The sequence below is a fragment of the Pygocentrus nattereri genome, chromosome 3 (assembly GCF_015220715.1).
Source record: "Pygocentrus nattereri isolate fPygNat1 chromosome 3, fPygNat1.pri, whole genome shotgun sequence".
In the NCBI taxonomy this organism is placed as follows: domain Eukaryota; kingdom Metazoa; phylum Chordata; class Actinopteri; order Characiformes; family Serrasalmidae; genus Pygocentrus; species Pygocentrus nattereri.
The window spans coordinates 44,460,185-44,485,347 of record NC_051213.1 but is presented as its reverse complement, the minus strand read 5'-3'; the positions used below and the strand labels follow the sequence as shown (position 1 = coordinate 44,485,347).

The following is a 25,163-nucleotide window of genomic DNA, read 5'->3' as shown; positions in this document are numbered from 1 at the left end:
CATTCCTGTGACATTTACCTGCTAACATCATCGTTTAATACATTAACCATGTCTCTGCTATCAAAAGTAGACTGCTGGAAGGAGCAGGAAGCATGACAGATTGACAGATCTCTTTTATTAATGCATGTTCATATTCAGACACACCTTGCCAGTGTACATGGTATAAATTTTGCAAAAGATATCCACCGATCTATAGAAGCTACCTTGCATGGCATGCACAGAATAGATTATCAACATGAAGTGGTTGTTCAGTTAAAAACGTGTCCTTTCAGCCTAAGAATTCAAGTGCATCAAGTACTCATTACAGAGCAGTTAGATCCATTTTCATACAGTATCAAATATCCTCCAGCACCAAGTATTTGTTTATCTTACCTTGACAGGACCAATAAAACAGGACCTCCACCTTAATATAATGATTATTAAACAAACAGGCGTGAATAACTAAATACAGGAAGTGGTCAAATGAAATCAATAATTCACCGTGTGCCACGAAGAATACACAAACGTCAGTTAAGGTATAACGGCGTTCGGGTCATTCCGTGTCAAATAACCTGAAGAATGGAGGTTCTGACTCCCGATGCAGATCTCGTAGACACTGAACATGGGTAAGGCGGCAACTACTGAATTTTTAAAAATACTCTGTCGAATATTATTTCAAATATTTAAATGTTCTATAAGAACAAGAAAAGTTCAAGACGTTACATTTTTACGGCTGACTGGAAAAAAGGAAAATCACTGTTGGTGGAAGGAAACCTATCTCCAACACGGTAACTACTTTACTTTTCATGTAAGTCAATGGAACCAGACGTCTTTCCAAGCATTTTGGGTTGTTTCTTTTTTTTCCCCACTGTTCATGAAATTTACACACAATGTAAAAGACGACAGGTATTTTCAAATGATGTCAAAAAATGAAAATTGAGGTAAGAGGTTTTCTTCCGACAGCAGCGAAATTCCGTTATTCAGAGACCAAACTTCATTTATTTAATTTCCAGTAGAAATGGCCATTAAGTGCAAGTTTTTCAGTAGAAAACTGGGGAGATTACAGATAATCCACTTGCTTAAAGAAGGGGAAAGTGAAGAGAAGTGGGAAAACAGCACTTTAAATGCTTTCGTCTTTAAAAGAGAAGTTAAAACAGGTGTTTCTCTCCATCCTGTAAGATTTGACTCTGTTGCTGGTAAATCTAAAAGGATGTGTAGCTGCCAAGAAGCTCTTACTGAGAAAACAAAACAGACAAGAAATAATTCGGATGGTGGGAAACAGAAATGCAACCAATTTCTCAGACTGAACCTTGGAGGTGGGGAAGATTTCTTTGAAAAAACTGATAGCAAGTCTCCCAAAAATACAGAAGTTATAATTAAGGCAAAACTGGACACGCTAAATACTAAAAAACAGCTCTTTTCCTTAATGTGAATCTTTCTTAAATCTTCCTTAATCTTTTCCTTAAAATTATAACTTGACCGTAAGTACTGTTCTGACTGGAAACGAAATGAATGAAAAGGTTACTTCTGACTTTCACACTGTACACTCACCAGCCACTTTATTTGGTACCCCTTGCTAGTAAAAGCTCAGACCCCCTTTTGCCTTCAGAACTGCTTTAATTCTTCATGGCAAACTTTCAACAAGGTGTTGGAAACGTTCCTCAGAGATTCTGGTTGGTTATTTGAGTTCCTGTTGCCTTTCTATCATCTGGAACCAGTCGGCCCATTCTCCTCTGACCTCTCACATCAACCAGGCATTTTCGTCCACACAACTGACCGCTCACTGGATATTTCCTCTTTTTGGGACCGTTCTCTGTAAACCCTGGAGATGGTTGTGCGTGAAAATCCCAGCAGATCAGCAGTTTCTGAAATACTCAGACCAGCCCGACTGGCACCAACAACCACGCCACGTTCAAAGTCCCTTAAATCCCCTTTCTTCCCCGTTCTGATGCTCGGCCTGCACTTCAGCAAGGTGTCTTGACCACCTCTACATGCCTAAGTTGTGGCCGTGTGATTGGCTGATTAGCTATTTGTTTTAACAAGCAGCTAAACAACTAATATGTAATAATGTGGCCAGTGAGTGTATATAAATGACTTATTACTGCTACTAATTCTAATGTTTAATTCACTTTTTCGTATTATTGCATAAAATCTCTTTATTTATTTTGCTTTTTAGTTAGGTTTTTAAATAAAACCTACTTGAAATTCTACAAGGTGATGCAAAAACATTACATTTTAAAGTATTAAGTATTAAAAGTTTTGGTAATTCAAATGCCTGTACAGTTTTACAACACTATCAATCTGACTGAATATTATCAAGTGTTTGTTGTAGCCAATGTGGGGATGCAGAGTGCTGGAAAAAAAAAAAATTATATATAATATATATATATATATATATATAAAAATAAATAAAAGCCTAAACTGTCCACTGTGTTGAGTGGCATCCTTCAAATCTCAGTAATTTCATGATTGTGGTTTAGACTTAGAGCACAGGAGTTACAAAACAGCGAGCGAGTCCAAGGAAACAACCACAACAGCACTATTTTAACATTTAACGAAACAGCACCCAGCATATGATGTCATTCAGTGCTCTGTTTAAACGTGTACAGGCCCTGAGGATAACTAAATAAGGATGATGGTTATTTGAAGTATTGCAGCACTCCAAGACTGGCACTTGGTTTTAACTGCTAAAAATATGACGATGAAACAATAATCTGTTCCTATATTAGCCATCTGACATATCCCTAGATATGTATTTGAGCAGACTACCTTGGGTTCCAGGCAACAGTACTTGCCCCAGTGAATTAAATAACCAAAACTAGCAGGTATTACTGTCTTTTTCCATGCTGTGTATAACTTCCTCTACTCAATTCCACAGTAATTTGACACAGAATAACCTATTAAATACGATGCTCATATGACTTTTTACATGTAGCTCATAATTTGAAACAGGCAAATAAATTGTAGCTTTTAAGACATGGCACAACCTGCTGTACATCAGAATATAAAACACTGGATGAAATAAATAGCTATAAACCGCTGAAGTAGTTTGTGATGTGGTTGGCATCATGCCCCAGTAACGAACTCTAGGCCTATGCTCTTTTTCTCTATGGGAAGAATAAATGATGCTTTTCAAAATTCAAAAATTCATACACGCCATGTGGTATGTTTGGCACAATTTCCTCCCAATATCACTGGATCATTTGAATTAGGTTGCTAAAGAGTTGATTATTGCTACATCCACGCTACAAATCAAGCAAAAACTCCTGCGCATTGAAATCTTTACATAAACACAAGTCCATTACTGATGTCCATAAGTCCACTGCTAAAGTTAAGCAACTTCACCAAATATTAGGTACTCGGTGGTTTTAACTGGAGTATTTTGGTGAGTTTCCCATTTTCAATTCAGTGCGCAGCAGTGTTAGCTCGCATGTAGCAATGCTCATAATTCGACTCAGTAAATGACCTCAGTTCAGAGGATCCAGTGAAGTTTGTGGGAAAATGTGCATAGAATGTGTGTCCCGGTCCAAAGAAAAACAGGCATCTCCAAATGAGTAACTTTACAGGAAAGAGCAAAAATGTTCTTAACTTTCAATGCAAGCTAATAGAAAGACATTTTATTCTTAGGATTTGTGGAGCATTTCTATTGGTCCATTCATCATGAAATTTACACACAATGTAAAGGACAGCTGCTGAGTTTAAATGATGCAGAAAAGTGAAAATAGCAAAAAATGGAGATACATGTTTTTCATTGGACAGCGACGATATGCAGGACAAAAACAAAGCAGCGAGTTTTGTTTACTACAGAGCGCAATAGCGCTGATTTCCAAAAACACCATTCATTTTTCCCATAGAGAAAACCAGCTTAGACCCTGAGCTCCTTTTCTGGGCACTGACTGCAAAACGACAATCCGACTTCAGTGGGCTATAGTAAATGAAGACAATTTACATATCTAGTGTCTACGTCTTCTCCTGTGGTCTACTGTTCTCCCGCGGCGTGGCCTTTGAGCGTTTATCACAATTGACGGTTCAGGCTGAGAAGTGCCATCTAAAATATCTGGAGGTGGGGGTACTGAAGTAACAGATGCTAACTGCTCATTCGCATTTTGAGGAACTTGTTCAAGCTGCTGGGGTAACTGCTGCTGTGACGGAGTTCCTTGTTGTTGCTGCTGATGCCGTGAAAGTTCTTGTGATGATTGCTGGATAAGCTGTTGCTGTAGGATCTGCTGCTGCGGAGGCTGATTTTGCTGATGCTGCATCTCGAGAAGTCCTAACAGTCGCTGCAAAAGCACATTGTTTTGCTGCAAGCTTATTGTAAGGGCCTCTTGAGAAGCCACCAGTGTCCGCATGTCACGCCTGAACCCTTCGCCGAACTCGCGCAGATTCTGTTCCAGCCGATCCCCGAGCTGCACAGCTGCCTCCCCAAGTCCCCTAAGTTCATCCTCCAGCCAGGAAGTGCGTGATGGAGGGGGCTCGAGTGGGCCTTGATGAGCTCCAAGGGAAGGTTCTGGACTGGGCTGAGGAGTCCCATTGAGGAAGGGAGCACTATAGAGTGGTGAAGGCGGCAGCCAGCGCTCGGATGTTGGGGGTGGTACTATTCCTAAACCCAGACCTAACCCCAGTTTGTCCTCCATGCTGTTATCTACAGCCTCACAATCTTTGTTTCCTTCTTCACCTTCTTGCTCCCCAGACTCGTCCTCCTTTTCAAAACCATCTCTTTCAGAACCGTCTCCTCCTGCAACTGATTGAAACAAAAAGAAAGTCAAACTGGATACACCCTGCAGCCTTCAGTGTTCAAACGTATTGCTTTGCAGGCTTCCACGGCTTCAGTGGTGAAGCGGTAGAGTGCTCACTCAGCGCCAATAAGGCCCGAGGACATGGCCTGGGAACCAACCTTTTGACTGTAAGGTCGCCGGTTCGATCTCGATTATACTCCTTTTTGGGAAATATGTGCTTGTAAAAGAAGATGGAGACAGTTTGCTTTAACATGCCATGCCAGCTTATCTAGGGCCTGTCCAGTCATGCCATGGATGTCCAGGACTGTGCTCCGGTTTGAGTTTCTGGGTTACCAATTTTTACATTTAAAGTTTTCCTTAAACTTTACGTTCTAAGCTGTGTCTTAAATACTGGACTTAACTGCTGTTTTTAATTTAAAAAAGGTTTGAAGAAAACAAGATAAGTCCCTTTTGAGAAAATATAGGGCTAAAAAGAACATGAAAGGGCAAACTTTGAATCTTTGAATCTTTGCATGACTGCCTAAGTTACTTCTGCTAGAAGTTGTTTTATTGAAACCCAGATCATGTCCGGTCAAGCACTAGGTCACTTGGCATGGAATAACCTCACAGGCTTCAAAAGGGCATAGAACAGCATCCAGTTCCTGAGCCAAAATTGCTGTGTTTACATGCAAAAATTTTTGCCAAACCAACTGAATACATTCTGATTACAGATTAAGACTGCGGTGTTTATTTGCTCACTCTACTCAACAATCTGATGGAAAATCTCTGTTTACATGCTCACTACAAGTAATCAGATCCAAAATTACGCACATGCATAGAGAACCACTTAGTGTTAACATTACCATAACAGCGAGCATCACGCGGGTCCAGTCAGAGTGAGATGAGTACGTATAAAGGAACCGGCGAAAGGAAGACATTGCATCCCACTGCCGTCTTTTAAATATCAAAGCATAAACTTTGCCTCCTCTGCAGACCAATTTCTGTTCCCGCCACGTTGAATGGTTTAAACATACGCTATGACGCCAAGCGCATGGCCTCACTCAGACTAGTCTATTCTGACTGAGGTGTTTACATGGACGTATTCTATTCCGATTGAGCTATTAGTTGCATAATTAACAGATTATTAGGTTGCATGTAAACATGGCTTATGATACAACTGCAACCAAAAATCAGTTCATTTACATCACATTACATTTGGCTTATTGACCTTGTTACTAACCTGTTAACTTGATGGCTACTTATCCGGCCATACCGGTTTTTATCATCATTAATTATACCAAATTCCAGAAACAGAGGAGGCTAAAGTTTGCATGTCCAGTTGAAATGGAAAAGCAATGACAATAAGAAACACTGAGTTTCTAACAGTGATTGTCACCTCATGCTACGCCCTGTGAAGGTTTTCCAGAAAAAAAAAAAAAAGACAGAAGACTATGCAAAATGCAAAATTACCTGGATCAGTGTCAGACAGACAGGTGAAACTGGCCTTTCCCCTTGTATTAAGCTTCTGACGGGCCTGCTGGAACCTGGGACTCAACTGAGGAGGCCCTCCCAAAACTGCAGTTCCTCTGCTGGACGGCAGATAGCAGGAGCGGTGCCTGGCATCTGCTAGCCTTCCACCGTTGCGTCTCTTCAGGTCATCCCAGCGTTTCTTAACTTCTCGAAGGGTGCGTGGGACTCGTGACACGGCGTTCACGCGTTCCAGGATCCCTGCCCAGATGCGCTCTCTCTCCCGGCGCCTGAGCCTACCAGCCGGCCCAAACAACTCTCCTTCACATCTGGTCACTTCTGACACCAACACCTCCAGCTCAGCACCACTAAAGCGACTCTTCCTTTTGCCCGCACCCCCTGAAGCCAGCGCTGCTGAAACACTTCTGTCTAAAGGTGAAAAGCAATGCATTAGACACATTACCAATGGTCAATATCAATGACTGCATAATGGGCCATTCAACGACTTGCAACTATGCAGTTTATGCGGTTGTTATACAGAGGCTGTTGCTCAAACAATTTAAAAACAACAACAGTAACAACAAGCAACAAGTTCACGCTAACGAGGGATAAATCAGTCCTGTTCAGTGAAAAGGTTGATATCTTTGTCTGAACATGACAGCACACCACCTCCAGATTCCAGATATGCATTTAGATTCCGACTTGTGTCGAGTTCTCACACTCTGCCTCCTACTTTTAACAGATGTTACTCTGCATTTAGTTGTAATTTAGATATTCTCTTTACTCTGTTCTTCCTCCCTATTTTCACAATCTTAGAACCGTTTTAATGAGGCACGCTGGAGCCACCCATGAATTTAGCAAAAAGATAAAGGTGAGTCCGTTTCGGACTCGCGTCTTGATTATGTGGTTTAGGTCACTCAGGCTTGGAAAAAAACTCTGTGGGGCTTGGGCTGGGCTTCAGAAATTGGTGATGCGGTTAGGCTCAGGTCAGACTCAGAGAGAAAAGTCTCAGGCTGTATTCTTGTTCAGATCAAAACTTTAGTACAAAATGTAAAACTCTAGTTCAAAGCTTATTGCCCACCCCCTCAGTTTCCTCAGTTTCAAGACTAAACTGACTTTTTGCTTTCTGAATTTCAGCTGGACACACCAGACTCAGAAGAAGCTGAAGACAAGCGATGTTGGCATGTTAGTTAATGAAATGGCTTCACTAACGCCTGGTGGGACAAAGGAGTGCACATTAAAATACCTGGTCTGACTTAATTCTACAGTTACCGACTACAGTCCATCTGTTTCTCTGATACTCTGTTACCCTGTTCTTCAGTGGTCAGGACCCCTATGGACCCTCACAGAGCAGGTACTATTTGGGTGGTGGATCATTCTCAGCACTGTAGTAACACTGCAGTGCTGAGAATAGTGTGTTGTGGTTGGTGGTGGTGTGTTATTGTGTGTTGTGCTGGTCTGAGTGGATCAGACACAGCAGTGCTGCTGTTTTTAAACACTGTGTCCACTCACTGTCCACTCTATTAGACACTCCTACCTTGTCAGTCCACCTTGTAGATGTAAAATCAGAGATGATAGCTCATCTGCTGCTGCCCAGTTTGTGTTGGTCATCCTCTAGGCCTTCATCAGTGGTCACATGACGCTGCCCATAGGATGCTGTTGGCTGGATATTTTTGGTTGGTGGACTATTCTCAGTCCAGCAGTGACACTGAGCATTGCTGTGTCTGATCCACTCAGACCAGCACAACACACACTAACACTCCACCACTATGTCAGTGTTATTGCAGTGCTGAGAATGATCCACCAACCAAATAGTACCTGATCTGTGAGGGTCCATGGGGGTCCTGACTACTGAAGAACAGGGTAAAAGGGGGCTAACAAAGTATCAGAGAAGCAGATGGACTACAGTCTGTAACTGTAGAACTACAAAGTGCAGCTATGTAGTAAGTGGAGCTGATAAAATAGACAATGAGGGTAGAAACAAGGAGGTGGACATAACGTGAGGCCTGATCAGAGTATATACAGTTTTGTAAAGAAATGGCTGTACATCGATTTGATCAAATCACATATTACAGACATTTTCTTGTCTAAGGTTTGACATGCCAAGCAACCATCATGGAGTAAAAAAAAAAAATTCCCATGGCACAAAAATGCCTCAATCTTTTCGAAAAGCATGAGAAATCTGCCTACCCTGAGTTACAAGTGGACTTCGGACTAACCGAGGGATGTCCAGTTTAGGTCCTAGAACGTCCTGGTGATGTCCCTACTCAAACAAACCTACTAAACTGGTAACTAACTGCTGATACATGAATTAGGCTCTCTAGGACTAAAACTGTACACCCTTGGTCTAAGCTGCTGGACAGTACTGGGCAGCTTTAGCCATTGTACATTATTTAGTTTAAAGAAAGAAAAAAAAAAAAATCAAGCTTACTTTGTTCAATCGGAATAAGTTCATCAGAGGATACTCCAGGGGCAACAATGTTAGGATGTACTACCACCACGTTGAACGGCAGGCTACCAGGCAGTCCACTACTCTGATCGCAGCTACCGTCCGAGTCATCATCTTCCCGGGGAAAGCCATCTTCTGAGACACCCCCTCCAAAAGGACCCTCCGGGGACTCCACTTTAATGTGCATGGGAGGTGAGTGCTCATACAGCAACCCCCCCTCCTCGTAGTACTCCGTCATGGATCAGGCCTGGTTGACAGCCACACTGATCGGACCGGCAGACACAGTGCCATTCACAAAGTGGCTGACATGCCATCACAGTGATGGCTTGGTGCTCTCCGATCCGACGCACACCCGGCCAAGACCAAGGTTTGCTTGATACAAGGTGGCACCTGGCTTTAACAGAAAGAGTGCAGACCTGCAGTGGAAGGCTGTGTCCAAATGGGCACATATAAAATCAATCAGCATAAAAACTGGGTTGATGTGTTGTTGTTTTTGGCTTGTATCCAAGAGGGGAATAGAGAGTTCATATATTCTGGGGAAAACGAGCAGAATATGTGCTGAGCTAGACTGGTGCAAGGGCAATATGCACTGCCTATTTCATAGAAGGAGGCTCTGCCAAAGACAGAAGGTGGTGGAGAATCGTGGAGGTCTGAAATGAAGAGCACAAAAGGAAACGTTAACGTGAGTCCCAGTCGCTGCAGCCGAGTGCATGAGAAACGAAACGAAAGAGCAGCACAGTAAAGTCTCGGACGCGCAAGAATTCACGGAGGGGGATTTAAACTGCGTCTTATGTTAAATCTGTCGCATCAACGCGCATTTATTCTGCACCACATCCGCAACGGACGGGCATCCGGCACACATCAACTAAGCTAACCCAGCTGCGATACCCACAGCTAGCAATCCGCAACCAAACAGAGCTGGCCGTCTAAAACCGCGCTGCCCTCCGCGCAGCAGCCGCACACGACATGGTCCGAACAAAACACACCCTTACTCACGTTCCCGTGACGGCTCGTAGCCCGCAGAGTGGCTTATATCACACCTTTAAAACGCAGAAGCTACAAATGTTCAATATCTCGGGTACATGTACACAGACGGGGGAGAGGTCGCTGGAAAGTGACGTCACGCCAGTCCCGAGTCTGTCAACATTAGCCGCGAAGCTACGATGCTTGTTTTCCAGAGAGTTTGTGATCATTAGCTTCATATAAAGCACACATGCAGTCAGAATCCAAGACTTTTGAGACAGTTTGATAACCGACCATTCGTCATATAAAAAAACCTCATCATTAATAACGCGCAGAAGTGCAGTTTTTAGTCTAGTGGTGCCCCTCTGGCCTACTTGGCATCGGCCGTAAAAAATCCAGCTTAACTTTGCATTCATTTGTGTAAAAATATTGAGAAAGTGTTGGTTAAATGTGTTAATATTAGTAGTCAAACCCTATCTGCTTTAGGACTTTCAGTATTTTATAATATGTTCAACAGACACATTTCGAACAGCATGCGTTTTAAAATGCATGGGGGAATATTACCAAAATTTTACGTACTGCTATTCGAAATCGCTTTTAGAAATGAACTTGTACTCCAGGATCTTCATTTTGAATATTAGCGAAGTAACATTTAGGGTATTTGTCAGACGCTGTTATCCTGGGGGACTTACGGTTTGATTATTTCACACAGGTAGGCCAAGGTAGTGTTAGGAGTCTAGCCCAAGGACTCTTATTGGTATAGTGTAGGGCGGTTATCCAGGCAGGGACTGAACCCGAGTCTACAGCATAGAAAGCAGAGGTGTTGCTCACTACACCACACCAATGAACCATTTAACAGGACAAAAGCAAGTGCTGATACACTGTGAAAATGCAGTTATGATTTAATATCTTCTTTATTTGAAATGTGTTTTGTGTGAGTGTCTTTCCACATATGTACTATGTTTAAGGCAAAGTATAATGCAAAATATGGCGAAAGTCAACACCACTCATTCAGAGAGAGAGTGAGTGAGAGAGTGGTGGATAACACCTCTGCTTTCTATGCTGTAGACTGGGGTTCAGTCCTCTGCCTGGGCAAGCACCCTAGACTATACCAATAAGAGTCCTTGGGCAAGACTCCTAACACTACCTTGGCCTACCTGTGTAAAAATGCTCAAATTGTAAGTTGCTCTGGATAAGAGCGTCTGCAAAAATGCTGTAAACATCCCCTCGCTCCGTCTCCCGCATCCTTGATATTTGAGTTATTCTATAGAAAACATCCATTTTTGCATTCCTAGCATTTACAGATATATTACATTTAGAAAACATTTTAGGGTTACAATTTATTCAGATTTTAACATAAATCAGTGTTATTTAGAAATACCGGTCTGCATGTCAATTATATAGAATTCCAAGCACCACAGAAGTGCTCATCCTCACAGTCATCTGTAAAGAGCCATATTTAGAGGTAAAAACAATGTTTTTTTCCTGCAATTGTAACAGCAATAATCTATATATGACTATGAAATATATGTTTAAATGACAAAGTAAACAAATGGCAATAAATATTGTGAAATGCATAATGAAAGTTGTGGTCCTCAGGAGTCGTGTCACTGGTGTTACTGTGCAGTAAAAAGTTTCTCATTTAGGTCATGATTTCATATGAAGCTTTTAGTTGATGTCACTGATGTGACTTTATTCTTAGGTAATTGTGGAAAAAATAGAAAACAAATGGATTAAATTCCATATTTTAGCGGATATTCCACGACTGACGACATGTGGTTTGATGCTCTATAGCAGCCATTTTCTAAAATTATTTTTTTATTTAAAATGTCACTGGTGTTACCTTTATTATGTGCGATACCACATGACTATCAGTAACACCAGTGACTCCTGTGGGTAGATCAAAAGGTTGACGTTTCTGTAGAATGAGCCATTTAATCAAATAATAGAACAAAAAGGACTATATATTATACACAAAAGTTTTTTTTTTAAATGAAGAGTACTTAGTCCAGTTTAGCTCCTTCACCTTTTTGTTGCCAGATGTTGGTTTCCATACTGGAGACCTTTTTGGAGTGGCAATGATGAGTATTTCTTCTGTTAGAGGGTTTGTCCATGATGACTGCTGCACTGAACACGGAAATTTAGATTATTTCTAACATATTGAAACAAAATAATAAAGTTAGAAAGCGCTAACAAAGTATGCAGAAAAACAGATGGACTATGGTCTGTAACTGTAGAATTACAAAGTGCTCCTACCTTACCATGTATATACATGACTCCTTCATGGTTTAATAATTGTTGAGCATGAAATAAATGACTAACACTATATCACTGTTGTTGAAACAAAACCTTGTATCTCCAAAATAGTAACTTCACAGGAGAAGAGAAAAACCTGCCTTACTTTAAAAAAAAAAAAAAATTTATTGATGACTTGGCAAGAAATAACAAACCAGTACACATTCCAAATAATTACGTAGAAGCCATTGTTATGTTGGAACAGAGTTCAGATGAGTGCAGATCTTGATAAATGGTAGATTTAATACTAATCAGAGGAAAAACCAAAATCAGAGTCACAACGCAGAGCAATCAAGATAGGCAACAGTACAAAAAGGGCACGGCAAAAACTCAGAAAACGTGAAGGCAAGGGTCAAAACGCACAAGAAGGCAAACATGAGCCACCACTCAGTAGATCACAAGGATTCAATACTTCACAACCCTACACCTCTAAGCCCGGCCTTAAATGCTATCTACCACAGGTGTTCTAAGTTAGTACTCAAGTGATCGTGAACACTGATAGGAGGATTGAACATTGAGGAACTCTTGGTAGTAATAGTATATATAAAAAAAAATAAATAAATCAAACCTCCTCCTCCCCCGCCCGCCCCCTCGACCGCCAACTCAGTAAGATTTTCAAAATAAGTAATGAAAGGCTACCATGTCTCATAAAATTTATGAACAGAACTTCTAAGGCCAAACTTAATCTTTTCCAGGCTAAGAAAGAAAATCACATCCTTTAATCACAATGAATATGACGGTGGGGCAGCCGACTTCCAACTCAAGAGAATCCTCGATCTAGCAAGCAATAGAGAAAAGGCTAAAGCGCTACAGTTGCCAACCGCACATGCAGGAGTGACCTCAGAACTTATCTTGTTTTTTGCACGACCAGAACATGTGCATTAAGTCAGCCAGATCCGAGTCACACCGCAGACATGCCGCATCGGTACTTGAAAAGATTTTTGCCAGTCTAGCCTTAGTATAATATGCCATTTGGACTAACTTCAACTGCATCAGGCCAAGTCTAGCACATGATGAGGAGGAGTTGGCCCTTGACAAGGCTCTCGACCACCAATCAACATCCAGCTCCTTCCCTGAATCAGCCTCTTGGCCTTGAGCTTGAAATCAGCCTCCGAATGAACAGTCATAATGCAGTCATATATTTTTGATATTAGGCCTTTTGCATCTGGTTTTAAATTTCAAACCCCCTCCCAGGATTTATCCTCAGGTTTGTAAGGGAAAGAAGAAGCAATAAGAGTTTGGGCACAGTGGCGAACTTGTAGGTAGTGGAAAAAATTTGTGGGAAGCTTAAATTTCAAACTTAATTTCTCGAAGCCGGAATAAATGTCCCTCTCATACAAATCACGAAAGCTAACAATTCCAAGATTGGCCCAATGTAGAAAAGTGGAGGTGAGATGGGAATCAATGTCGAGGCTGCTTGGGATTGAGTAAACCCTCTAAACTGCGCTCAAATTCTCAGGGTTGACAAGAACACAGGATTGTCCGAATATTGCTCTCGGGGCAGGGGAAGAGTTGAAAAGACCAAAGCAGGCAAGGAGGTAGTAATACATGACAGAGACTCTGCTCTACACCAATCCGTACCTGGGGAGTGTAGCCAAAAGCAAATCTTCTGCACATTAACAGCCAAATAATAATTCAAAATATTTAGGTTTAGGTTTAGGGAGTACTAAACCACCATCAGCTCTAGGTTTCTGCAGAACAGATCTCCTGATTGGAGGAACCCTCCCTGACCATATAAAACTAGAAATAGTTTTGTCAACTTCTTTTAAAAAGGATTTGGATGGGAAAACGGGAAGGCATTGAAACAAAAATAAAAATGTAGGTATGATGTTCATTTTCACACACTGAACTCTACCGGCCAGTGAAAGTGGAAGACTATTCCATCTTCTTCCTGTTCTGCTCTCAACAAAGGCGGTTGCACTTTCTCCCTCTCCTCTCCCTGATCTCTCCTGTTTCACTTCTCCAGTCTTGTCTACTCTTCTGTCTTATACTTTTGAGAGACTCTCTCCATGCTGCTCTTCAAACTAAGGAAAATGGATTTGATCAAATAGTCTCTTAACGCAATTGACACCAGAAGTCTGGGTTCGGGGGAACCAACCTGTCCTGTCGGAATGTTTGCAGCTGGCTACACGATGGACACGTGAGAAGTGGCGAGTCATGTGCCTGGCGGCTCTTTCTGTGGAGGACCATTCGGAACCATGATTACAGGTATTTGCTGATTGGATTAGTCATTGTCCTGGTTTATCGCGAGATTCGAGGAATGGGGACAGCTGTCCAAGGCCCCTTAAAGCTGCCCGACATGATTGACGTGGTGGGCAGAGCTGTCAGCACTCAGACTGTGGCCATAAACCACAACATGGATAACATCTTGGAGAAGCTCTCAGCTTTGCAAAGGAAAATGGATCGATTTGGAGACTAGAATAGACCAGGAAAGTAGTCGTGCAAATTGGAATGCAAGTACTCGCCCCAAGCCCAAACAATCCTAGTTTAATCTGCTTTCGGCTCTGGCCTTGGCCAAGGGCGCTGCTGGAACAACAATTCCTCCGGAAGAACACTGCAGTGAGACGTTCTTGTATCCCTTCCCCCATTTCCCCCAGACACCTGCTGATTGTTGACTCTGCCTGGGACCTGTTCAAGGTTGTCTCCATAGCAATTTGGTGTGTTATCGCTATGACACTCTGCGGACTGAGGCACCTAGACTGGGATGCCAGGCGAAGCGACTTATCCAGGCCTCCCCACTACCCCCCCCCTCCCTACGCCTTCGCCGCTTTTACCCCCCGGTGTGGCAAGACGGGTCCGTTGATCAGCGCAGGGATGGCTGCTTGTTTGTGCTGGGTTGTGCCAACCCTCACCCTTCCCTGTTGCAAGTTCTGGTTTCCATGTTGCCTATGTTGCTGAGGTGTTTTTTTTTTCTGTTCCCAGACTGTACTTCTTTAGGTACATAGTCTGGGGGGTGTTTTTTTTTTTATCTCTTCCCCTTTCCCCATGTATTCTGTACTTTTCATCATCCCTGTCACCCTGTCCTGTCTCCCCCCCTTGTCATATTGTGTGTACAGACGGGTCGAAGGCTAATTTCGCTGGTACTTGTGACTAGTGACAATAAAAGGATTCCTTCATTTATTCATTCATTTATTCATTAATTCTTTGAAAATAAGCATTAATTTCTGCACCAAAGTGGGGAAATTTGCCTGCACAATGGAGGACATATTACGGGTAAAGTTTATGCCTAAATATCTAAAGCCATCAAATGATAGACATAAAGGAATGTCAAAGGGCTGCCTGATTTACCAGGAAGCATTCACTCTTCTGAAAATTTTACTTGTATCCTTGAAAAAGAGCCAAATACTTTCAAAATAGATTCTGCTACCGGGATCATTTCCAGAGGATCTCGAAAGCACAGCAGTAGATCATCTGCATAAAGAGAGACTTTACTCTCCAAATCTTGTCGCAAAACACCTTTTATGAGTGAAGAGGAACGAAGGGCAGTTGACAAAGGCTCAAGTGCTAAGGCAAAGAGCAAAGGAGATATAGTGCAGCCTTGACGTGTTCCACGAAAATATGGAGAGCAAACCGAATTAGTGTGCATACTAGCCTGTGGGGCAGTGTACAACAACTTTACCCAAGAGATTAACTTGTTACCAAACCCAAATTTAACCAAAACAAAGCACATATAATCCCATTCAATGCGATTGAAGGCCTTTTCCGCATCTAAGGAGACAACTACCTCTGAAACAGAAAGATTGGGAGTAAGAATTACATTTAATAATTTTCGAATATTAAAAAAACAAGTGCTGTCCTTTAATAAAACCTGTTTGTTCCTCTGTAATAATCAATGGTAGAATATTTTCAATACGTTTGGCCAGGGTATTAGCCAAAATCTTATGCTCACAGCATAAAAGGCTTATCGGCCTGTATGAATTACAGAGAGTAGGGTCTTTATCTTTCTTTAACAGAAGTGAAATGGTTGCTTGGGTTATTGTCGGTGGTAAACTACCACACTGAAGGGATTCATTAAACATGCTTTAAACATCAAACAGCTTATCACCAAAATTTCTTGTAGAATTCAATACCAAACCCATCTGGCCCAGGCAACTTACCATTTTTCATAGATCTAATAGCATCTGATATTTCCTGTAAGGAAATTGGTTTGTCAAGTTCACCAACTGTTGTTGAATCTAAGGAGGGAATTGCAAGGTTATTTATAAATGAATGCATTAAGTCAAAACCTACCTTACTTTTAATGCAAGTCAATGTAACTAGACATATTTCTAGCAATTTTGGGCCATTTCTTTTGGCCCATTTATCATAAACATTTGACACAATATAAAGGACAAAAGGTATTTTCAAATTATGTAAAAAACTGGAAAATGACAAAAATGGAGATACAAGGTTTTGTTCCGACAGCAGCGATATAGAAACCACAGAATCAGAGAACAGAAAATTCCCAAACTAACCATGTATTTCTAAACTCACTTTGATAATATTGCAGGAAATGGGTATTCCATAGTATTATAAGGTTTAATTAGAAAATTTTGTTTTTTGCTGTTACTTACTTTTACTGTTTCCTTATATTGTGCCTCTTAGTCAAACATCTCATGCTCAAAATCATTAAAACCATAAACAGTAAAAACACCTGAGTAATGTTTCTGTTAATGAGACGTAACTGTCCTGATTCAGTTAATACATTTTAAAGGAAAACGACTTAATTGTGAATTCATGCTTCAAATAGTGCATGAAATGATAAATTAATAGCTTTAATAGAAATGAAAAACAAACAAACATTTTCATATTCCATGGTATATATTGTGGGAACATATTAACATGAAAGCAGTTGATGTATTTTTACCCCATTAATATTTCTGCACAGTTCAGTACAGTACAGTTCAAAATCAAATTATATATATATATATTTATATATTATATTTTTATATATTTATATATATTTATTTATAATTATAAATATATATATATATATGCATGTCTGTTTCAATTGAATGGAACTTTTTGCTTGCAGGTTTTCAACATTTTTATACAAATCCATGATGTGAAATGCCAGGTCCCAGGTGAGTTTGCATAGAATTACTCATTTACTAGATAACAGTGACTGTTCACTAGATGGGAAAGATTTGATCTGGAATAGAAACTCAATATAGCTGTAAACTTATCTTTGTCCTTCATTGGCCATCTGGCCATTCTCAAGGAATGAATGAATTAACAATAAAAAACAAAGAAAGCCACTATAAAAGTTCTAGGCAGAGCTTTTTGCTGATCATCCAGCAGTCAGTGAGGTCATGAAGTGCATCATTTTGCTGACTCTCTTTGCAGTGGCCTGTAAGTTTACCTATTCTTACATTTCTCTTTAACATTCTATGTTTATTATATTTCTTTGCGCACCACAGCACTGGCAGATTGAGTATGTTAGCAAACATGCACAAATATTAGAATTCTTTTAAACACTTGTCTGCAAATAAATTGGTTTCAAATTTTATTTATCAAATGGTGGTATGATTGCATAAATATGTACAGTTATCATAAGCTCCCATGGTGTTGTATGCATAACTTATTCTTTAATACTTAGTTAGGCATCCAATAGCTTTGATGACTGCTCCAATCCTTTCAGTTAAGGATTACACCAGTCTCTTGAGATGTAGCACTTTGTTTCCGAGCCGAACACAGTAATGATGCTCCCACATTCCAGGATGACAACTGTTGGGTGCCTGTATGTGTGTTTGTGGAAGACCCAGTTGTGGGAGAGTGGACTAGAATGGCTGGCGTAGTCCTTACCTGACAAGACTGATGCTGTTATAAAGGCAACAAATAGGTGACAAATAGGCTGCATGTAAATATATAAGGTAAAATATTGGAAAATACTTTGTGTTTAGACTATTATCTGGTTCCTTTCACCACTGTCAACACATCATTGTCTACAATGAAGCATTTCACATCAAACCATTCTGAATTACGTTTATTAACGACTGAATTATGCAGGTGTTCCACACTGTATATCTGTATATGCCTGACCGGTCTGATTATGTTTTATATATTTCTCTCAAAAGCAAGCAACCCTACCACTCTGAGATGCCTGAACATCCCTATTCTGAGTGACAGCGTTTGCTCCAGTTCCTACCCTGGACAGATCACCTCCAATATGTTCTGTGCTGGCTTTGTAGAGGGAGGCAAGGATTCCTGCCAGGTAATGAGAGCATCAGGGCTCAACCAAGAACACTGCTGACTATTTTTCAGTTGTTTGCTACTCATTGCAGTAATATTGTACAGTTTTTCTGAAAATTCCAAGACAGTTATATTTTCTCAAAACAGTTCTGTATCCTGAGGAGCAATACATTTAGCCTTTAAATAGCCTAATATTCCCAAAATGTTAGTATAGGTTCTAAACCATCAGGTAGTTCAGTACAAAATTGGAAATACAAAATACCAGATAAAATCTGAATGTGCAGCCTGATGACACAGAATGTAAATCCAATGTCAATGTGATTTGTATAACTATATAATTACTTATCATCTCTGTTGGAACAAAACTTTGTAGGTTTGACTGTAAAATGCCAGTTGCCCTTTACATTGTTCCATTACCCTCCCTTCAAAGTAACAATGACTGTTTACATGCACTTAATAATCCAATAACTGCAGAAAATCTGATTTTTTTCAGTAATCCGATCAACATGTATACATGCACAATAATAATTAGATAATGAGGAAACTCTTGGTCTACATGAGTCAGACAGTTTTTTTTATAACAAGACAGTCTTGTTATAAAAATGATAACAGGACATCAGAGCCAGAATTACTCTTAGTACTTTTACTTTATACTTAAGTACATTTGAAGGTAAATACGTTTGTACTTTCTCAAGTTGAGGTCTAAAGGGAGGAACTTCTACTTTTACTGGAGTAATATTTTATCTTGGGTATCTCTACTTTAACTCAAGTACATGATCTATGTACTTTGTCCACCACTGGATGCAGTCCTATCGAACGTCATCTTTAGTCTGGTCCATTTTAGGCTGCCTCAGTGGCCTGACTGCGAATGACCTATATGAAAGCATCCTTGCAGATAAAGGCATTTTGAATTCATGATGTAGCTTCAAATAATGTAAGCAGCAATTATGAATTCATAAGTTGGATAGAAATGACAAACAAGATGTATAACACCATCCACCAAGTGAAATATTATGCCAGGTCCCAGGTGTGTTGGCATGGAATGGCTCATACAGTACCATGAAAGCATATTTGCCCCCTCTTGAGTTCCACTATTTTTTGCATAACTGTCACAGCAAATGATCCTCATGCAAAATATAATGCAAGGCAAGCAGAACAGGAGAAAACGCAAAACAGTTTTCAAAATGATCGTTTCATTTACTGAAGGGGGAAAAAAAAAATAAAAAAAAAATCACAACACCCATATCCCCCATCTGAAAAATGTCATTTCCCCCTAATTTTAATAACTACTTGTGCCGCCTTTAGCAGCCCCATCTGCCAGCAAACGCTTCTTATAAATGGAGATCAGTCTTTCACATCACTGTGGAGGAAATGTGGCCCACACTTTTTCAGAAGTTTAATTTGAACTACCAGCATCATATCGGCAGTCAGGACTTTGACTAGGCCATTCAGTAACCTTACAGCTGTTTCATTTGGGCTATTCAAGGGGTGGACTTGCTCATGCTCACTTGCACTTCAGATCATGGACTAAGGACTAAACATTCTTGTGGAGGATTTGCTGGTAGAAAGCAAAATTTATGCTTTTGTCAATTATGGGAATTCGCCCAGGCACTGGAGCAGCAAGGAATCCCCACACCATACTACACCATGTTTCGTTGTTGGTATAAATGTTCTTGTTGTGAAATTGTGACCACTGATGAAGGACTAGAGGATGATTAGCTCATACTGTACAGCAAGAGCTGTCATGTCTCTCTCTTTCTTTCTAGTGTTCTATAGTTATTCTGATGCTTTCTATTCTTTCTTAAAAGACAGCATACAAAGTTCAAAGAAATCAAGTTGAGTTATAGTTGGCAAAGTAAAAGCCATAACTTAACACTTTTCAGATTTTTAACTTGAACTTCAAACTAAAATACTTTGAGTGACCCAATATCTTAGTGTTTATTTTATTAAAACAAATGATTTGTGCCATTTTGCCACTACCAGAACAAATCATAACACTACAAGAACTCAGGTTAAATGTGCACTACCAAATGTTTCAGTAGTGACAAATTTAGTTAAATTTGACCATAACTCAAAAAATATTAGCCAATACGTGACTGGCAAACATAACTTTGAACAGTTGTACACAAACTCATACATATTTTACATTGAGTTTATATTTAATGTGTCAAGCCATTTAATGGATCCAAGTTTTTTGACATGCAGTATTTAAGTTACAAAATTTGGGCTTTAACACACAAAAATTGAACTCCATGTCCAGTATGCAGTTGTGCACATATGAACTCTTCAAACATATTTACATGGCGGCTCTTGCGTCATAAATCCGTGTCAATTTGAGTGACCAGCAAAATCACCAGACCTCAATCTCTATTCCCAGTCTGGAACAGAAAGTTCTGGCTGGAATGGGCACCCAAGTTTTGGAAGGATGGATTAGAATGGGTAGGATCTATGCTGATGCCTATGGACACATCAGTGATGCTCCTGGAATCATGGAGTGTTTTGGGTCTTTCAACATCATACACCCTCATCCAGGTGACCCAGCTGGGGTTGATCAGTCCAGATGGCTAGGTAGCTACCACGACTCCATGGTTCTCCTCTCTTGAGCCACAGCCATCTTGAGGCCCTCTCTGCTGCTTTGGTGGTATTGCGGATGGCTCTCCTCTTTCGCTTTGCCCACACAAGTCCAGTGCTGATGGCTTCAGCGATGGTCTTAAGGACTTGGTCATGCCTCCACTGGTATTGTCCTTCTCCAAGTGCCGTATTGCAGCAGCTGAGGATGTGCTCTTGGGTACCTCTCTTGGAACACAATGGATATGCTGGTGTTTCTGCTATGCCCCATGTGTGCAGGTTAGATAGGCTTGGAAGCACATCATACACTGCCTGGATGAGGAACTTAATGCGGTGAGGCTTGGTTTTCCAGATCTCATTCCAGGTCACTTTCCTCTCAACCGCGTTCTCCCATCTTGTCCAAGCCCCCTGATGCCTCATTCCCACTGCCTTGAAATATATTGCCTCCTCCACAGCTGCTCACACCTCCTCTTGAACAAGGTGCTGCCTCTCCTTCCCTCTGGTGTTCCTTTGGGGAGCTGGAAAGGTTCCTAACCTGGCTCAGCCTCTTGTGAGCACTACCACCAGGCTCCTGTGACGCAGCCTTGCCTCAGCCTCTTGGACAGCTTCCTCTGCCCTCCACTTCCTGCCTCTTCCAAGGATTTGAAGGGCAGCTGCAGTTTGTTGTTGTGCCCATAGTGTGTGCAGCTCAGGCTCTTTGGTAACCCAAGCCATCTCCGGAGGTGGTTGCTGACTTTCCTCTCTAAGGTCTCAACTGTAGAGATTGGGACGGCATAGACGAGGAGGGGCCACAGGATCCTGGAAAGTACGCCACGCTGGTAGCCCCAGGCTTTGAACTTTCCAGGTAGACCAGACTTGGCCACGGTTTCAACAAGCCATCCAACTCAGCGCAGGTTGACTGGATAGATGTTGAGTCTTTTAGAGAGCGGTCAAAAACCTTGCCCAAACTCTTGACTGGCTTTTCTGTTTGGCAGAGTGGAGGAGGGTAAATTAATAAGCACAACTACGCCACCTAGGGGAATTTCACCCCTAGGAAATATTACTGGCACTCAAGGCCCAAAAAGAAAGACACCCAGGTTCAAACAAACCTTGACACCAGAGACGTACTTCCAACACTTAATCACAGTTTTTTGATAATTATTTAAAAATTTCCCCACAAGAGGCAGGTCAGGACACAAGCCCCCTTTTGGACAAAGACAATTAAGATAAAACAAATAGGAATATTGAATTTAATATTCTATGGATCCATTTATATTTTAATAAAATCTCGGCAGAAGGAATAAGGCTGAGGATTTACTACGGCAGAGGAAAGGGGGTCTCCTACACTATACGCCACATGCCACCACACTGCACACCTCAATGACACCCAAAGTGCTCTACGCTACCAGAGAAGTGAAAAGGATTACATCACCCAAACCAGTCTGCCAGCCGCTTCAACCCACGGCTCCTGTCCAGCCAGAAAAAAGAATGATTAAATATAAAATACAAAACAAACGGTAACACACACAGCCACAGAATAATTTTACAAAATGAAAAAACTAACTAAATGTAAACCAAATGCTAACATAACCAACATACTAAATAATGAAACAAAAATAATGCAGTCAACAATAACTTCACTGCAATAATACAAGATTCAAATAATAAGATTGTTGGAATGGCTGTGCCTGCGATGTAAATCCGGAACTTGTCCTCCACCTTTCCTTTCCTCAGCACCATGGATCTTGATTTGGCAAGTTTGAAACGCATCTGGGCCCAATTCATCAGCTTCTTGAGTCATCAGCTTCTTGAGTCCCTTCAAAATCCACCGACAGCCTGTCAGGTCATCCATGAACACCCTGATGGGTGGCTGCGATTGTCTGGAAATTATTCGGACAATGCACTCTGGCTCAGCGGACTTGGTGAGCATATTCATGGCCAAGGAGAACAGGGTCACAGAGATAGTGCACCCTGTGATGCCAATCTCCACCTTGTCCCAACTAGATGTAGAAGAGACCCTCATCCTGAAGTTGTTGCAGTAATCAGCGATGAGGTCTCTACACCTACTAGGGACTTGATGTTTTATCAGAGTGAGCTCGACTAACCTGTATGGAATGGAGCCGAATGCATTTGCCAGGTCAAGCCAGAACACTGACAAGTTGCCTTTGTTCTCTCTGGCCTCCTGAATTAGTTGTGGCAAACTCCTTACTCCATAAGACTAATTCTGTTATGAAGGGAAGGGGAATCGAAACCAGGTGTTAAACAACGAAATTACGGTTAATTGTTTCATCCAGTGAGCTTACAGATAGATGCACATGTAGCTCTCCATAGCAACCCTTTCTCTCTTTGCTACACAGTCACTGTCCCTGTTGAAGACAAGGAGAAGATCATTGGAGGTTATGAGTGCCCAGCACACTCCGTGCCCTACCAGGCGTCTCGGTTTGTTGGGCATTACGTTTGAGCAGGATCTCTGATCATCAGCTTGTGGGTCCTGTCTGCTGCCCATTGCTACCAGTCATAAGTAAAGTTCATTGCGATTAATATTTATTTAATTTTGACACCATTTGTTAAATCCACTGAGGCTTCATCATCAAGCACCCCAATTACAGCATCAACACCCTCAACAACATCATGTTGATCAAGCTGAGATCAGCTGCTACCCTGAACAGCTACGTGAGCCCAGTGTCTTTGCCCAGCAGCTTCCCCTCTGCTGGGATCATGTGCATGGTCTCCGGATGGGGAAACACTCAGCACTGGCAGTGAGTACGCTTACTTTTAACTACCTTAAATACTGCAATGCAAAACCCATTCATGATCACACTTCCAATTTTAATCTTGATTACTATGTGCAATGACAATATCTTGAAAGACATAATGGAGGTAAATTGCTCACTGCTTCAGTCTCACTGCAGGTCAACACATGTTTACTTAGTAATCTAAAGATGAACAAATATTTTAACAGACTATTTTAAATTGCAGTGAATTCAGAGGCCAGCCCATCGTGTAACCCATGTTCTATCAACCAATAATGAGGCCTGTCAAATATCTATGGAGCCCTGCTGGTGACATCCTGTGTGAATAAAAATAATGTGTGGCCACGACTTAGTAATGCATGGAAACAAGATACTTAAGTCACAGCCATGACTTGGTAAGGTGTAGGATCGAGATCCTAATGTGTGGCATGATCTTAAGGTCTTAAGACCAAGTCGTTGCTACGCTTTAGGATCAGTTATAGGTCATTTTTATTTATATGGGTCATCATATATGGGTCATCTATAGCTATCATATAATCCCTTGATCTCAATTATTTTTCACAGTTTCATATTTCACAATCATGTTTATGCAGCAAATTAAATACAAATTGGGTGGTTTTCATAATTTGGATTGAAGCTAAAATGTGTAAATACCAGAAAACAGAAAACCCAATTTTTAAGATGCATTATGGATCTCATGAAAAACAACAAATGTTCTGAAAAAACAAAACTTCTGAGTGGTCCTATTACACCTTTCGAGGGCAGTGGTGAAGAACATTTGCTCATCTGAGCTTGAGGATCCAATTTTTGCCAGTCGGGAACCACTAATTATCGACAACAAGGTAAATTTTGCAATTTTAGGCTTGTGCTTTTAGGCTTGGCCTGATTGTGACAGGCCATCCAGTCAGCCAGACCAAATCTAAAATGTTTAGTAAATGCTTCCAAGTGGCAAAAAAAGAATTTAAATGAAACTGCATGATGGAGTATTTCAAATCAAACCACTCTGAAATGACAGAATTGAATGAATTGTCTTTAAAGAAATTGTGGATTTTCTCTGTGCTGTATTCTCTTGACCAGTATGATTATGTTTTATATGGTTCTCTCCAAAGCAAGCTACCCTTCCACTCTGAGATGCCTAGATGTCCCTATCCTGAGTGATACCACTTGCAAAAAGTGCCTACCCTGGTCAGATCACCTCCAAAATGTTCTGTGCTGGCTTCATGGAGGGAGGCAAAGGCACCTGTCAGGTAACAAGACCATCATAATTGAACCAAGAATACTGCTGAGTGAATGTTCTGTATTAAAATCTCCAAACAGTTTAATGTTTTGTGGAACAACGCATTTTGCGTTCAACTGGGCTTGTACTCCCAATGTGTTAGCACAGGTTATAAAATAATTAAGACATAGTTGAACATAACATTATTAAGAGACTCAGAAATCTATTCAGAGAAGTCTATGTGTAAAGGGCAAGACTGAAAACCAATACTGGATGTCCATGACACTTGAGTACCTCAGATGGCACTGAATTAAAAAACATCTTTCCCTAATGAGTTTAGCCACAGGAGCTCAGGAATACTTCAGAAAACCAGCATCAGAAAACACAGTCACTTTATCTACAAATGAAAGTTAAGACTCTATTTTGCAAAGCAGAAGCCAAGTATCAACAACATCCAGAAACACCTCTGACTTCTCTGGGCTAAGAGCTCATCTGAGATGCACTGACGTAGAGTAGAAACGTGTAATGTGGTCAGATGAGTCCTTTCAATTTATACTATCTGGGCCAGGGAGGACTGTTACTAGTGTAAAGTTCAAAAGTCAGCGTCT

At 41.0% G+C, this 25,163-nt stretch overlaps 2 protein-coding genes across 3 annotated transcripts; one reads left to right on the top strand and one right to left on the bottom strand.

The window, feature by feature from the left end:
* Positions 1–1,889: 1,889 nt before the first annotated feature.
* si:ch211-261d7.3 lies at positions 1,890–9,713 on the bottom strand. The gene is made up of 3 exons (XM_017702082.2): positions 8,593–9,713; positions 6,165–6,590; positions 1,890–4,720 (listed from the first exon to the last, which is right to left on the bottom strand). The coding sequence occupies exons 1-3, from the start codon at positions 8,846–8,848 to the stop codon at positions 3,933–3,935; spliced, it is 1,470 nt and encodes a 489-aa protein (XP_017557571.1). The 5' UTR covers positions 8,849–9,713; the 3' UTR covers positions 1,890–3,932.
* Positions 9,223–24,586, top strand: LOC108429910 (glandular kallikrein-like). Of its 2 annotated transcripts, none has more exons than XM_037537232.1 (4): positions 9,223–9,292; positions 16,883–16,931; positions 17,925–18,061; positions 22,944–24,405. In XM_037537232.1, the coding sequence occupies exons 1-4, from the start codon at positions 9,266–9,268 to the stop codon at positions 23,058–23,060; spliced, it is 330 nt and encodes a 109-aa protein (XP_037393129.1). In that variant the 5' UTR covers positions 9,223–9,265; the 3' UTR covers positions 23,061–24,405. The 2 variants fall into 2 exon arrangements, 1 of the variants encoding a protein (XP_037393129.1); XR_005130115.1 differs by lacking the exons at positions 9,223–9,292; positions 16,883–16,931 and adding exons at positions 17,095–17,199; positions 24,449–24,586 and having other exon boundaries at positions 22,944–24,181.
* Positions 24,587–25,163: the final 577 nt, after the last annotated feature.